Source organism: Hippopotamus amphibius, chromosome 11, assembly GCF_030028045.1.
Source record: "Hippopotamus amphibius kiboko isolate mHipAmp2 chromosome 11, mHipAmp2.hap2, whole genome shotgun sequence".
NCBI classification, from domain to species: domain Eukaryota; kingdom Metazoa; phylum Chordata; class Mammalia; order Artiodactyla; family Hippopotamidae; genus Hippopotamus; species Hippopotamus amphibius.
In genome coordinates, this window is record NC_080196.1 from 38,122,851 (window position 1) to 38,136,638 (window position 13,788).

Sequence of the window (13,788 nt, forward strand, 5' to 3'; positions counted from 1 at the left end):
TCTAATTATCAGAGAGAAGGACACGTTGACCAGAATTAAAGAATATCTATATTAAAAATAAAGATTTTATAAATGCTTCTCTTCCTGGGATGCCAGTACTCCTTAGATGATAAGACTCCCTTCCCAGGTGCCAAAGCCATACTGACTCATTATGCACTTGCTGATCTGCTTTTCTTGAAACCTTGAAGGAATGTATCCCTGACTTGTTTGATGTTCTCTGTTTTGACAAGACATAAAACTGTGCTGAAAACCATGCTTCCCTGGAGCAATTCCTCTGAGTTATATGAGAGGCTGTCTTCTGGGTTGAGTCCTCAGTTTGGCTCAAATACAACTCTTCTATTCTTATTATAGATTGTTTATTGATTATTTTCATGACACCCCTCTTTCACTTCTGATTTTAGTTATCTTAGTCTTCTCTCCTTTATTCTTGGTCAGTCAAAACAAAAGTTTGCCAATTTTGTTGATCTTTTCAAAGAAGATACTTTTGGTTGGACAACTCTCTATTGTCTTTTAATTCCTCTTGCATTTTTTTCACTCAAATATTTATTTCCCTTTGATTGTTTTGGGTTTGGTTTGCTCTTCTTTTCCTAGTTTCTTAAGGTGGAAGGTTAAGTTATTGATCTGCAATCTTTCTTCATTTTTAATACAGGTTGATAAATATTTGATAAATCTCTGAATAGTCTGGAAACACTAGATTGACTGACATTGGAAAAGTGAGGAAGCTTTGCACTTGAAGAAGGAAAGAATCCCAAAGGACAAAAGCCAGTGAGATAGGAAGCAGTGCAGGCTGAATTTCCAAAGAGGGTGAGGAAAGTTGCCAGAACATCATGATAGGGACTACCAAGAAAAGGAAGGATGCAGAGTGTGTTGCAGGAACTATTTTGCAGGTAATGCAGCATAAGTATTCTTTAGTGGTATGCGATTTTTTTTTTCTGTTTTGGGGTTTTTTTTTTTTTTATTTTTATTTTTTGACTGGTTGGTTGCATTTGAGAGACTTTAATAAGATTTCAACTGCCTTTCTGTATCTTCCCAAAATTAGGCTTGAGTGTCTTTCATTTTTCCTCTTTCTTTTTAAAACTTTAAAAAATCTACTTAAATAACATATGCTTATAGTGAAAGCTTTGTTAAATACAGAAGACTATAGAGAAGGAAATTAAAATCACCAATATCCTTCCATAGAGATCTTCATTCTCATCTTTTTAGTATGCACAATCCACAACCACTTACCCTTTCAGAATTCAAAACACTCTGAAAACTGGCAGTTTTGCCACAAAATCACTTTGGTGGCAAAAGCGGACCAGAATGGGTATGAGCCTATTTATAGTCTTTATTTATCTCTATCTTTATGAATATTAATACTTTCATCTGCAATGTATTATATATGCAATATTACCTTTCTAAATGCTGGAAAATTCTGATTTCTGCAACATATCTGACCCCAAGGGCTTTGAATAAGAGGTTGTAGACCTATCCATATTAAAAATTTTATACACACATAATAATACATATGTCATTTTATATCTCTATTTCTTTAATAATATATTGTATTTTATTGTCATTAAATATTATTGGGAAACAGTTTTTAATGGTGGCACAATGTTCCATCATGCTGATGCATTCTTGTCAATTCAGCCACTACCCTTTTGTATATTTAAGACACTTCCAATTTTTCAATATTATAAAGAGTGCTAGATTAAACATCCTTGTATATGAATGTTGATGTATATCTTTCAGTTTGTTTTTATGATAAATTTGTACATGTAGACTAGTTGGGACAAAGCATACAAGCATTTTAAAAATTCATGATACATATTAAAAAAGGACTGCCAGTGTCTTCAGCTGAAATACAATGCTGTAATTCCCAATCCACATTCCATTTTTTTTTTTTTTGAAACCAAGCAGGGCTTCATAGGGCCCTCCCAGGTACAAAAGTCTTTCCCTGTCCCCCATTTCTTGTCTGTAGGAAAAAGGCTTCAGTCTTCTAGACCTTCCCTGAGTTCCAAAGGGCAAATTCAGTTACTAATTAAGGAAGTGAGAGAATGCAGAAAAAAAAGAAAAGCAGTCAAGAAACAATAGTGCAGTGATAAAGAGTCCTAGTTCTGGGACTTGCCTGGTGGCACAGTGGTTAAGAATCTGCCTGCCAATGCAGGGGACACAGGTTCGATCCCTGGGCTGGAAAGATCCCACTTGCCATGGAGCAACTAAGCCCGTGTGCCACAACTACTGAGCGTGTACTCTAGAGTCCGCGAGGCACAACTACTGAGCCCACGTGCCACAACTACTGAAGCCCATGCACCTAGAGCCCATGCTCTGCAACAAGAGAAGCCACCACAAAAAGAAGACCACTCACCACAACAAAGAGTAGCCCCCACTTGCCACAACTAGAGAAAGCCTGCACGCAGCAACAAAGACCCAACACAGCCAATAAATAAATAAATAAATAAATAAATAAATAAATAAATAAATTTATTTTTAAAACAAAGAGTCCTAGTTCCTCCTAAATGGGTACACATTACACTATATCTTTGAGTTCTTACAGAAACTAATGCCCCTACCAAAGTGAAGGATGTTAACTTCAGGGTGAGCACAACATTCTTGGAACACCACCATGTTACTTCACCACTAACCTATCATAAGTAAGTCCCACATCCTCCAGCCCTCACCCCAAATTTTGCCTTTAAAAACTCTTCCCCCAAAACCATCAGGAAGTTTGGGTCTTTGAGCATGAGCCTCCCATACTCCTCGTTTGGTCCTTGCAATAAACCTTTCTCTGCTCCAAACTCTGACATTTCAGTTTCTTTGGCTTTACTGTGCATTGGGCACACTAACTTGAATTAGACAGCAATTTGTGTTTTAATTTTATTTATGACATACAGAAGTTTTAAAACCTCATCCAGTCAAACTATCTTTTCCTCTGGTTTTGGATTCTGGTATTGTGATTAAGAAAATCTTAGCCACCCCAATAGTATCAATACACTCTTTTTATTCTTTTATAGTTTAAACCATTTAAAACCTTAATCAACTTAGAATGTAGTTTAGAGTTTAATGTGAGGTAAAGTTCTTTCTTTCTTCTGAAGTTAACCTGCTATGCCAACACTTTATTGACTAATTCATTTTTCTTCCACTGATTTAAAATGTGAATCTTATCACAGGCTAAGCTACTGTATATACTAGAGTCTAATTTGGGGCCTTCCATTTTGTTCTATTGATCTGTTTATCTACTCTGAGCCAGTTCTACACTGATTAAATTATTGCCATTTGACAAAGTTTTAAAAATCTGATTGGGCTTGTTCCACATTACTCTTTTTCCTTTTCAAGCTTTCTTGGCTATTGTTGTCCATTTATTGCTCTAGACGATCTAAGATCCCTCTACTATCCAATTAGGGGGAAAATGCTATTGGAATTTCAATTAGACGTACATTCAATTTATAGATTAATTTAGAGACTATTGGCATCTTTACAATATTGAATCTTTATACTGGGAATGTGTTTTAACTCTCCATTTATTCTATTCTACTTTCACGTCTCTAAGAAAGTTTTATAGTTTTCTTCTAATAGGTATTTTAAAGATTATTTCTCAGTTTTTTTATTGAGATAGTAAATAAGATTTTTACATTTTATTTTACAAGAATGCTCCATTGATTTTTTAATATATATTTATTTTGTGACCAGCCACCTTACTGAAATATCCTGTTAAATCTAATAGTTTTCCAGTTGATTTATTTGTGTTCTTTAGACAATTACACTATCTGAGAATAATGATGATTTTTGTCCCTCTTTTCCAGTAGTTACATCTTTTATTTATGATTCTTACATTAGCTATATCCTCCACAGCAATACTAAACCAAAGTGGTGATAGCTTCATCTTGTTTCTGACTTGAATGGGCAAGTCTCTAGCTGTTCACCAAAAGGCATGAAGTTGTTTGAAGTCATATTCATTATCATATTATTATAATATTCTTCTATTCCCATTTTTTAAAAGCCATACAAATGTTGAATTTTTATAAAATGCCTTTTTAGCATTTATTGAGGTAACAATGTGATAGCTTAAGGAAAAGTTGTTCATTTACTGTTGTGATGAGATTTCTTAATACTGTATCTTTCTCAGATTTGTCCATGCATCCTACTAGGTCAAGGCACGTTATCAATTTCTGCATGTTATTTTAATGTTACACAGAATTCTTCCTGCTTGCACTTTGGTTAAGGGCCTTATATTTATACTGATAAGTAGGATCAATCTGTGGTTTTCTTTCTTTTATACAGTGACAATCTTGGTCTGTTTTTGATATCAGGATAATGTTATAAAGAGGAAAATGTACCCTCTTTTTCTGTGTTATGGAATGGAATGCAGCAGTTAAAGTTTTAAAGGACTTGGCAAAAAAATCACCCAAGCCCAGTGTCTTTGCTGAGGTAATAATTTTAAAACTTCTACTTTTTCTCATCTTGATTATTTGTCTATTCAGGTTTTTCAACCTTTCCTGAGAAAACTTTGTAAATTTATATTTTTCTACAAACGTCCATTTTAATGAGATTTTAAAACTTTATTACCATAATTATATACCATTATCTTTTTATTTAACTTTTTTCATCTGTATACTTTGTTATACCCATTTTCTCATCCCTACTTTTGTATATTTGTGGGTTTATATTTTGTTTGTTCTCTTTCACTCACGTTTGGATTCTATTTTCAAATCCATCCTTCACTGGGACCCTTTTCTCCTTCACCCAAGCTCCTAGTAGGATTTTCTCATGCTAAATCCATCTGTATTCTCCCTCTTTCCCTGGCACCTGGTGCTTTTGTGCAGAATTTATCTTCTCTGAATCTCTCACCATAGAGCCTGACAGGTCCCACAGTGAGAAGTTTTCTTTCTTCTCTTTTCTACAAAATTTTATTTGATTTGGTCCCATCCCTTCAAGTTGCTGTCAGGTAACTGGTTAATTAATCCACTAAGGGCAGTGAGAAGGGATAAAAGAGAAAGACCACTAAGTAGGATTTGGAAGCCCTCAGATTAAGTCCTGAATTGAATATGCCACCAACTAGCTCTCTGGCCTTATCTCCAGACCTTACTTTCCCCAGCTGTAAAATAAGGTACTTAGATTTTAGGATTTTCAGAATCCTATTCACCTGGAGCATTCTATGATTACCCATTATCCAGTTATCCAAATAAAATATCTCTAGATGAGACTAGATTAACATGTCATTCTGTCTACATAATAGTTTTCATTTTCACAGCTATGTGGGGGATCTCTTAACCCAAAGCAGTGAACAGTATGATGCTTCCTAACATTCCTAAAACATGAGCAAAGAGTTCTTTATAAAAATCATTGGATCCTTCATTGTCAAAATTAAATCTGGACTTCCTAGGTGGCGCAGTGGTAAAGAATCTGCCTGCCAGTGCAGGGAACACGGATTCGAGCCCTGCTCTGGGAAGATTCCACATGCCACGGAGCAACTAAGCCCGTGCGCCACAACTATTGAGCCTGTGCTCTAGAGCCTGTGAGCCACAACTATTGAGCCCATGTGCCGCAACTACTGACGCCCACGCGCCTAGGGCCCGTGCTCCACAACAAGAGAAGCCACTACAATGAGGAGCCTGCGCACCACAATGAAGAGTAGCCCCCACTCGCAGCAACTAGAGAAAGCCCGTGTGCAGCAACGAAGACCCAATGCAGCCAATTAGTAAATAAATAAATTTATAAAAAAAAAAATTAAATCTACTGTGTTTCCTAACAAAGCAACCAACAGAAGCTTGAACAATTGTTGGAAAAACTAAATTAGTACCAAGAAATGGAATCACCAAATTGCCAAGCAAAGCAGTATGATAACATGTAATAATACTACGTGATAGCACCATTCTGGCCTTATGTATTTATTTAAAGTTATAGTTATAATTTCTCCCAAAGGAGCCCTTTAATAAATTTCTTAATTGCATTCTTAAATCAATTGTAGTGGGAACTGCCCTTTCTTCTAGGAACAATATCCCTTTCTCAGAAATGCCCTCCACTCTAGCTCCATATCTGTGGTTCTTGCTATGAACCCACTTACACAGCAACAGTTCACTGACTGGCCCAGAAAGGAGCACATGACCAAAACAAAACCAATGAACTTCTTCCTTGGATATTTGGATCTGAGACCATGAGAATAAGGGGAATTTCCCAGGTGAAACCAAGCAGGATCCTGCAGGGCCATCCCAGGCACAAAAGCCCCTTTGTGTTCCCTGTTTCCTGAAAAATGCTTTAGTCTCAGGTCTTCCCTGAGTTCCAAAAAGCAGACTCAAGCAGTTACTAATTAGGGAAGGGAGGGAATACAGAAACAAAGCAAAAGCAGTTAAGCAAGAAATGTAATGACAGCTTAAACAACAGTCAGTGATAAAACAAAGCCCTAGGTCCTCCTCAAGGAATATACATAACAATCTGATGCATATCTTTGAGTTGTTAGGAGGAAACTAAGACCCTCGCCCCCACCCCACCCAGATGCAGGATGGTGACTACATGCAGATCGCAAGCTTGGAGACCTCAGACTGGTTGGAACCAGAAAGTTGATGGTTAAGATTCCTGGAACACCACCCTGTTACCTCACTACCAACCAATAAGAAGAAAGTCATGCACCTTCAGTTCTCACCCTAGATGTTGCCTTAAAAACCCTTCCCTCAAAGCCTTTTGAGCATGAACTGTCTATTCTCCTTGTTTGGCACCAGCAATAAACACGGTACTTTCCTTTACCACAGCCTGGGTCAGTAAATTGGCTTTGCTACATGGTGGGTGATTAGACCCAAGTTTGGTTCAGTAATACTGGGAGGGCTGAACTTACCGAGCATATAAGTAGTGAAGCCCATGAGCCACCAGAAGTCCTGAGTTCTGTCACATGGAGATTGGCTTGTGACAAGATAGAAAAAAGGAATCTATATACAGAGAGAAGTGGGGCATAGAAGCAGCTGGAGAAAGAATCCATGGAGGAGCAGATCTCAGAGAGATGTGCAAACCATAAGGCTCTGAGAGAAGCAGCACTCTTAGACTAATGCAGATGACTGGCATGCTGCAGTGAATACCAGAGCAAAACAGCCTACTTTAAAGGGGGTTAATGAGACTTAACCATGAGTACTTGCCAACACAACCTGGGAGCTCTCTGTATTGGGTGTCAGTGTTCAGACAGAAGAAAGCGGCCATTCAAATATGGGATTCATAATCAATCACTTTAATAATCTTTAGAAAGACATAAATGAATAAACCCTACAAGGTATAGTTATAGAGACCTGAACTGGATGATCCCAAATGGTAATTCCAACAACATTCAGATTTTCAGAGTATTAAGAGTAAACCGCCTGCCTATAAACAGCCATCCTAGAAGAGGCTGCCTCAATCATATAAGTAAGATTGCACTCTGCATCATTCAGGTCCTTGTTCTTTAGTCCTGCTGACCCACAATTTACATGTTTATAACTCCTTGCCCTACCTCCTCCCCTCAGGAATAACTTTCCTTCTCTCCTTCACCACCCCCCAATTTTTATCTATTTTTTAGATACTATTCAAAATATCATCAATATGATGCTTTCCTCTACACCCCATGCAGCCTGGGTAGCTCTGGATATTATAATCAGGCATTTCTATATAACTCTGTTACAGCAGTTAGTCACATTGTCTCCTATTACCTATTTATACATCTGTCTTTCCCAGCTATGTTGTATTCATCTCTGTACTCTCTGAATCTAGCACACTGCCTACACTAAGGGGTTACTGAATGAAAGCATGAATGAATGAATCCCTAAATTACTATGCATTACAATAAAATGGTTACATTTTCCAATTTGTGACAAAATAGGTTTTGTTATAAATCTATATAGACATGGCAATAAAATTTGCTCCTGAATGTTCATTCTTGCTAGTCTGCTATCCATGTAGTATAGACATCTGCTTGTAACTTAAAAAAAAAATCAGTGTATGGTAGATGAGTGTGTTCCTCTCTGCACAAAGATATCTATATCACACCCTCACTCCAGGAAATCTGAAAGGGGAGGAAAGAAGGAGTTTAATATTTTTTATAACTCAGTTTTATGAATATATTTATAAGAATTGGCTATAAAATTATGCAAGGCAAAATTTGAGGCAAAAATATGGAGGTTTTGCTAAATTTCATAGATTGCTGATCATACCCAGCTTCAGTTTCTTGGCCAATGCGTCTATTTGAATTGTGGGATCGGATCCCATGGATAGAAAACATATCAGAGGTGTTCGTGTATCACTTTCTTCCCAAGTTTTCTCCAGATTTAAGATAACTGGTTCTGTGTACTTTTCCTCCAAAGAATCTGCAATATACTTTCTTGCTTGAAAAACAGTACGGTCTGGGCACCAAGACCTAGAAATGCACACAGGTTAGAGGAAATAAATTCAGGTTTTTAAAATTCTATCTAATGCTAAGCACAAAAAGAACATATAGTTAATTAGCAAAAGGATAAAGAGCTAATCCTCCTTTATGCAGATATGTGCAAGATGGATGACAAGCTTTTCTATCCTTGGATGATTGCAAGTTTAATTATGTGGTTCTGATGCTGGCATTGGCAAGGAGTAGGGCAGAGCCAGCTCTGTGCTAATCTAGAAGGAAATTTAGAAGTCAACTGATGCAAAAGTCTCATTTTCAGAGGAAGCAGCAGCTACTCTGAAGCTTTAGTTATTTTTTTTTTTTAAAAACACATCAATGATTATCCCTAGTAACGAGGCTCTCAGCTTCAGGTAAGCAATTCCTCATTCATACTAGTATATAGGAACACATTCATTCTTTGACAAATATTTATGGAGTGAATACTATACATCAGGCCCTACTCTTGGTGCCTGAGACTCAGCAGGGATACAGGGGGAGGTGTCCTCTGCCAGCTCTAGTACATGGTGGGGGCCAGCTTGCTGCATACTCAAGGTTCCGCAGTCTTCAGAGGGAGATAACATGTCAATGGTGGCAGAAGTAGCTTGATCAGCAAGCACTTATTTAATACCACCTGTGTAGGCTACACTGTAGCAGATTCTACACACAGTGACACATTAAATAAATGTCATTTGATATTTTTAGATCACAGACAAGCTCTATGGATTCTTACTTGTTAGTAGATTGCATCATTCATTTCACATAGATTCAATTTTAAAATGATGGCTAAAAGATAGACACATCTATTCTAATAAAAACAAATAGCCTTTTTGCAGTCTGCACATCCTGAGGTCACCACTGCTGACAGCTCTAATCACTCTCAAAGAGTGACAACATCCAGGAAACAACTTTTTGTAAGAAAAGTCCAAAATAACCAGACATCTTTTTGTTATTCTTTTGGTGGTTTCATCTCCCCCAGCTCCACTTCTGCCTTGTCCACCACACACACACACACACACACATACACACACACCTTCCAATATAGAATCCTTCTTTGAGCTATTGCATATTGAGAAAACATGAAAAATGAGAAGGAAAAGAAAAGGAAGAATGTTCTTCCTCAACATCAATTTCAAACTTTTGCCTCCATTTTAATAGCCAAAACATCATTTATATGTTTCAATAGCACAACAGTCTTGGTTTTAGCTTAAAAACTAACTGGCTTGTAACTTTGTGAGATCTATTCTTTTACAGAAGTAAATTCAAAAATATATGATTCACTCAATGGTAAATGATGACCAAAGTGAATAGTAAAAACATGTTTCTCATGTATGTTTTGCTAAAAGCACTACCATTAATATGTTGTAATAACATACTTTTCACCATTTTATGTGCCATCCAAAACTTCTGGAAGCACATGCATCTACTACAGTAAATACTGGGACACAGTGAAGTAAACTCACTGAGGTGGGATCTGTAATTTGACACTATGATGAGTGATGCTTCTAAGGTCTGATAATACCTATTTCTCACCTGATAAGTAAAAGTTTGTGGCAGGTATCTAGTGAGTCATTATATCCATCAGGGATGATTTCCTCTTCTGGAGCATCTTTATCAAACCAGCTTTTCCATCCCTTCTCATTACGAGATATCTAAAATAAACAAGCTAATTAGCAAGCCTCAGGAATATATGCAATTAAAATTGAATAACGTAAGAAGGTCATTCTTTACAGGCAGATAACTTTTTAAACATAACCACACTGTTTACATTTTTCTTCAGAGCCCATGATTCAAATAGGTTGGATATATTACTATTCTCTTTCAGTTTTTCCATTACTTTTGTACATTATTCACTAAAATTAGGACCATGTATCAATTACACTAAACGACTGGGCAGGAAAAAACACAGATCAGGGTTTCTCAACCTCAGCATTATGGGTATTTAAGGCCAGATTAATTTAGTGTTGAGAGAAGCTGCCCTGTGCATTGTAGGATGTTTAGTGGCATCCCTGGCTCTACCAGGAGTCACCAGGAGCAACTCTGCCCTAGATTCATGGCAATAAAAAAGGTCTCCAGAATTGTCAAATACGCTCTGGGTGTGGCACCAGGCTGCCCTTGGTAAGAACCACTGACATAGACCACTTTGATACCCAAACCACTACATGCTGACTTCTACTTAAACTAGTGATAGATGACAAAAATCAAAACTTTTATTTTCCTAGTCATCCCCCCACCTTGAGATCTTAAGCCTAAGAATGGATGAAGTCTCTCCAAAAGCTGGTCTCAAACACCTGTCCTTTCAGAAGCATGGAGAGAACTACAGGTTTTCAGAGACATTAAAGGACGTACCCTGAAGTCCGAGTGCTGTCAAAACTAATTACAGAAACTATAGACTGGTGAGCCTGACGCTGCTCCTCAGCAACAATAAGGCAGGATTATTTAGACAGGGTCCGAAGCATGTTTGAAAAGCCATGGTAAGTACTAATAGCAAGTATTTATACAGCAGATACTATGTGCCAGACCCAAGGACAGTACTTTTACTTCTATTATCCCCACTTTTTACTGAGGCACAGAGAGGTTAAATAACAGCCCCAAATCCACACCATACAAGCAATTCATCATCTAAGATACAGACAAGGTGCAAGTTAATAACAAAACAATTGCTCTGTAACTCAGTTGCTCCAACTTTGTCCCTGGGACACTAAAAGATGGAGGAGGGTTTCTGAACGTTTCACAGCTGCCATCTTTCTCTGAAGATTGCAGTGGCTCTCCCTAGTTGGCTGCTGCCAAAAGAATCTGCCTGGCATAGGGCTTGGAGGGCCCCAGTGCTGCTGCAGCCCCACCCTACTGCACTGGTACCTGGGCTCGGCTAGGAAGAGCGCCCCCTGCAGGCCTCCTCCACACTGGCTGCTAAAGAGGAGGAGGCCCAAGAGCAAAGAGGGTGCGTATTTCCAGCCTACTGGCCTTCCATCCGCTCATTTTGACTCTATCATATAGAGCTTCCAGGGCGAGCTGCATCTGTGATGGGATAACTCCCAGTCCCTTGCTCCTCCATTTCCCTTTCCTGGCCCTCCCTGCTAGCAAAACTACCTCCAGGTGTTAAACCGTTTGGCCTGGGATGCCAAGGCAGGGCAGCTGCTATTTGAGGCTATTTTTGTTTCAATTTCTGACACTCACTCAGCTGGGAGATTGATCTCCTATTTCCTCCCTTCCTCCCACAGACAGGACAAACTCTGAACCACCTGATGGCAGATCCCCCTGATGGCAAACTTCTGCAAGTTTCTGGAGAACTCCTCCTCTTCGCTTCTGGCCCATGCAATGGCGTAAAAGAAGTTGGAGAGAAAAAACTCATGATGTCAAAGAAAGAGCATAAGGTCAAATTACAGCTCTGCCATTTATGGGTGACATGACCTTGGGCAAGTGCTTAACCTCTTTGAATCTCAGGTATCTCATCTATAAATCAGGTCAATAATACTCCCCTTGCACGGTTATTATTGCTGCAAAGTAGTTATCCACAGTAAGCAGTAGTAGCCACTAGATTCTACACCAGGCATACTTAAAATCTAATTGACAGAGGCAAATGATAATATGTATCCTTATATTAATATAACTCGTCAGCAGAGGGTGATTTTTTCTAGTGCTCGTAGGCTGCCTTTACCCAGTCTCGGACCAGACCCAGACCATTTTTTTTTCAAAGTATTTGTTTGGGCTTGAAAGACTCAGCTGTGGCTGTACTACAAAACAAAGCTTACTGTCCACCACAGATGTAATCCAAGGACTTTGTCCAACTGACTCTGACCCGACCATGGTGAATGGGTAAAGAGTCTACGTAATATTCCAGAAGTACCACTAAACAGACACACCTAGGGTACTCTCGGGTGGGGGACTGGGTATGTGTGAAGGGGAGGGAATCCCATGGACAGTGAGAGGCTTCTGCCACTACCAATCACCTGCTCTGTCCATCACCAGCAAGCTCAAAAGGAGATGATCATCAGCACTGACACTGGAAAACTGCAGGCCCTCCACTGGTGACACGTAGTTGTAACCAGCAGACCCCGGTGATAAACAACTGTCTTTATTCTGAGTTGCATAATTGTTTTCCCATGAGAGCTGAATCAACAACTAATCCACAATAACCAATTTACGTTTTCAAATAAGAAAAACAACAGGTAAATCAGGGCCTCTTTCACCATGTTCACCATTACAACTTCACAATTTTATAAATATTTTTACCACTGAAATGACTGATTTTTTAAAAAAGGACCTCAACCTCTTGACTTGCACAAATTATTTACTCATAGGCAGAGGAAGTAAAAAAGGTGAAAACATCAAGAGTCTACAATAAAAGGATCCACCCACCCAGAAGAAAAGGGTTCTGATTCCGACAGCAACTCAAGCAGATTATAAATGATCCATGCCCACCACACAGAAGGAAAAGACAGGTGCCTGCACCTGTGAAAAGGTTCCTTGGGATATTCTTCTGTCCACTGCCTACCCACCAGGCCCCCCCAGGAGAGCCACAGTGCCCTAAAACTGCACTACTGTTGTGTCAACTCTTCCAGGTGAAGGGTTTTTCACCAGGAGGCCCCAGTTTAAATGGGCCAGGTGTGTTTGGGTTTACACATCCGTACTTTTTTCCAGCGCTTTATTACCTGGTTCATAATTTCTGCAAATTGGGGAAGTTTACTCAGTTCCACAAGATTCAGCCATGTCATATCAAGGATCCAGCGAAACGGTTTGGGAGGGCAGGCTTTGAGATCCAGAGCTGCTCCCCCTGGGGAAAGGCGTCAGAGGGAATCAGGTCAGCTTGTGCCCCATTCTTTAGAAATTTATTTTCCAAATAATAAAAAACTAGATAATCATATCACACACAAAAATGGGAGAATTGAAAAATAATCACATTACGGAAAATGTGGTTATCTTTTTTGGGTACAGTTCCTTCAAGTCTTAGTGATTTATACCATCTTATACACATAGCAACTCCCCGTCATTTTTCCCTATAAAGAATTTTTCTCAGGTGGTTGCAGATGTTTGCCTTTTTGTTGTTTAACTACCTGAAATTTATAATTTTGATATCAGTGAATAGGTTGATCTTTTCATGTGTGATTTTAAAAATCACTTCTTAGTCATCACTCCTCCAGAACTTTGATATTCAATACTACTGAAATATTTTTTATCAGGTCAAAAAGATGGATAAATGGATAGATGAAGGGAGGAAGGGAAAGAGGAAGAGAGGAGTATGCTACATCTGTGGGTTTTTAAGGGGGTAATTAATGTTCAAATCATTTATTCATTCATTTATTCAACAAATATTCACTGAGCCACCTCTATGTATCCGGCATATTCCAGGCACTGGGGATAAAGCAGAGGAAACCAAAGAAGACTCCTGCTTTCACCAAGTCTAGTGGAGAATGTGAGTGATAGCACTGGATCAT

At 38.6% G+C, this 13,788-nt stretch overlaps 1 protein-coding gene across 1 annotated transcript in view; it reads right to left on the bottom strand.

Annotated features, from left to right (window-relative positions):
- DNAH8 (dynein axonemal heavy chain 8) overlaps positions 1-13,788 on the bottom strand; it is a 291,803-nt gene that overhangs the window by 59,057 nt on the left and 218,958 nt on the right. The window contains exons 79-81 of the mRNA XM_057698986.1: positions 13,006-13,127; positions 9,887-10,005; positions 8,151-8,353 (exon numbers count right to left, since the gene is read on the bottom strand). Of these exons, the coding sequence (XP_057554969.1) occupies positions 8,151-8,353; positions 9,887-10,005; positions 13,006-13,127 (444 nt within the window). The remainder of the gene's footprint in view (positions 1-8,150; positions 8,354-9,886; positions 10,006-13,005; positions 13,128-13,788) is intronic.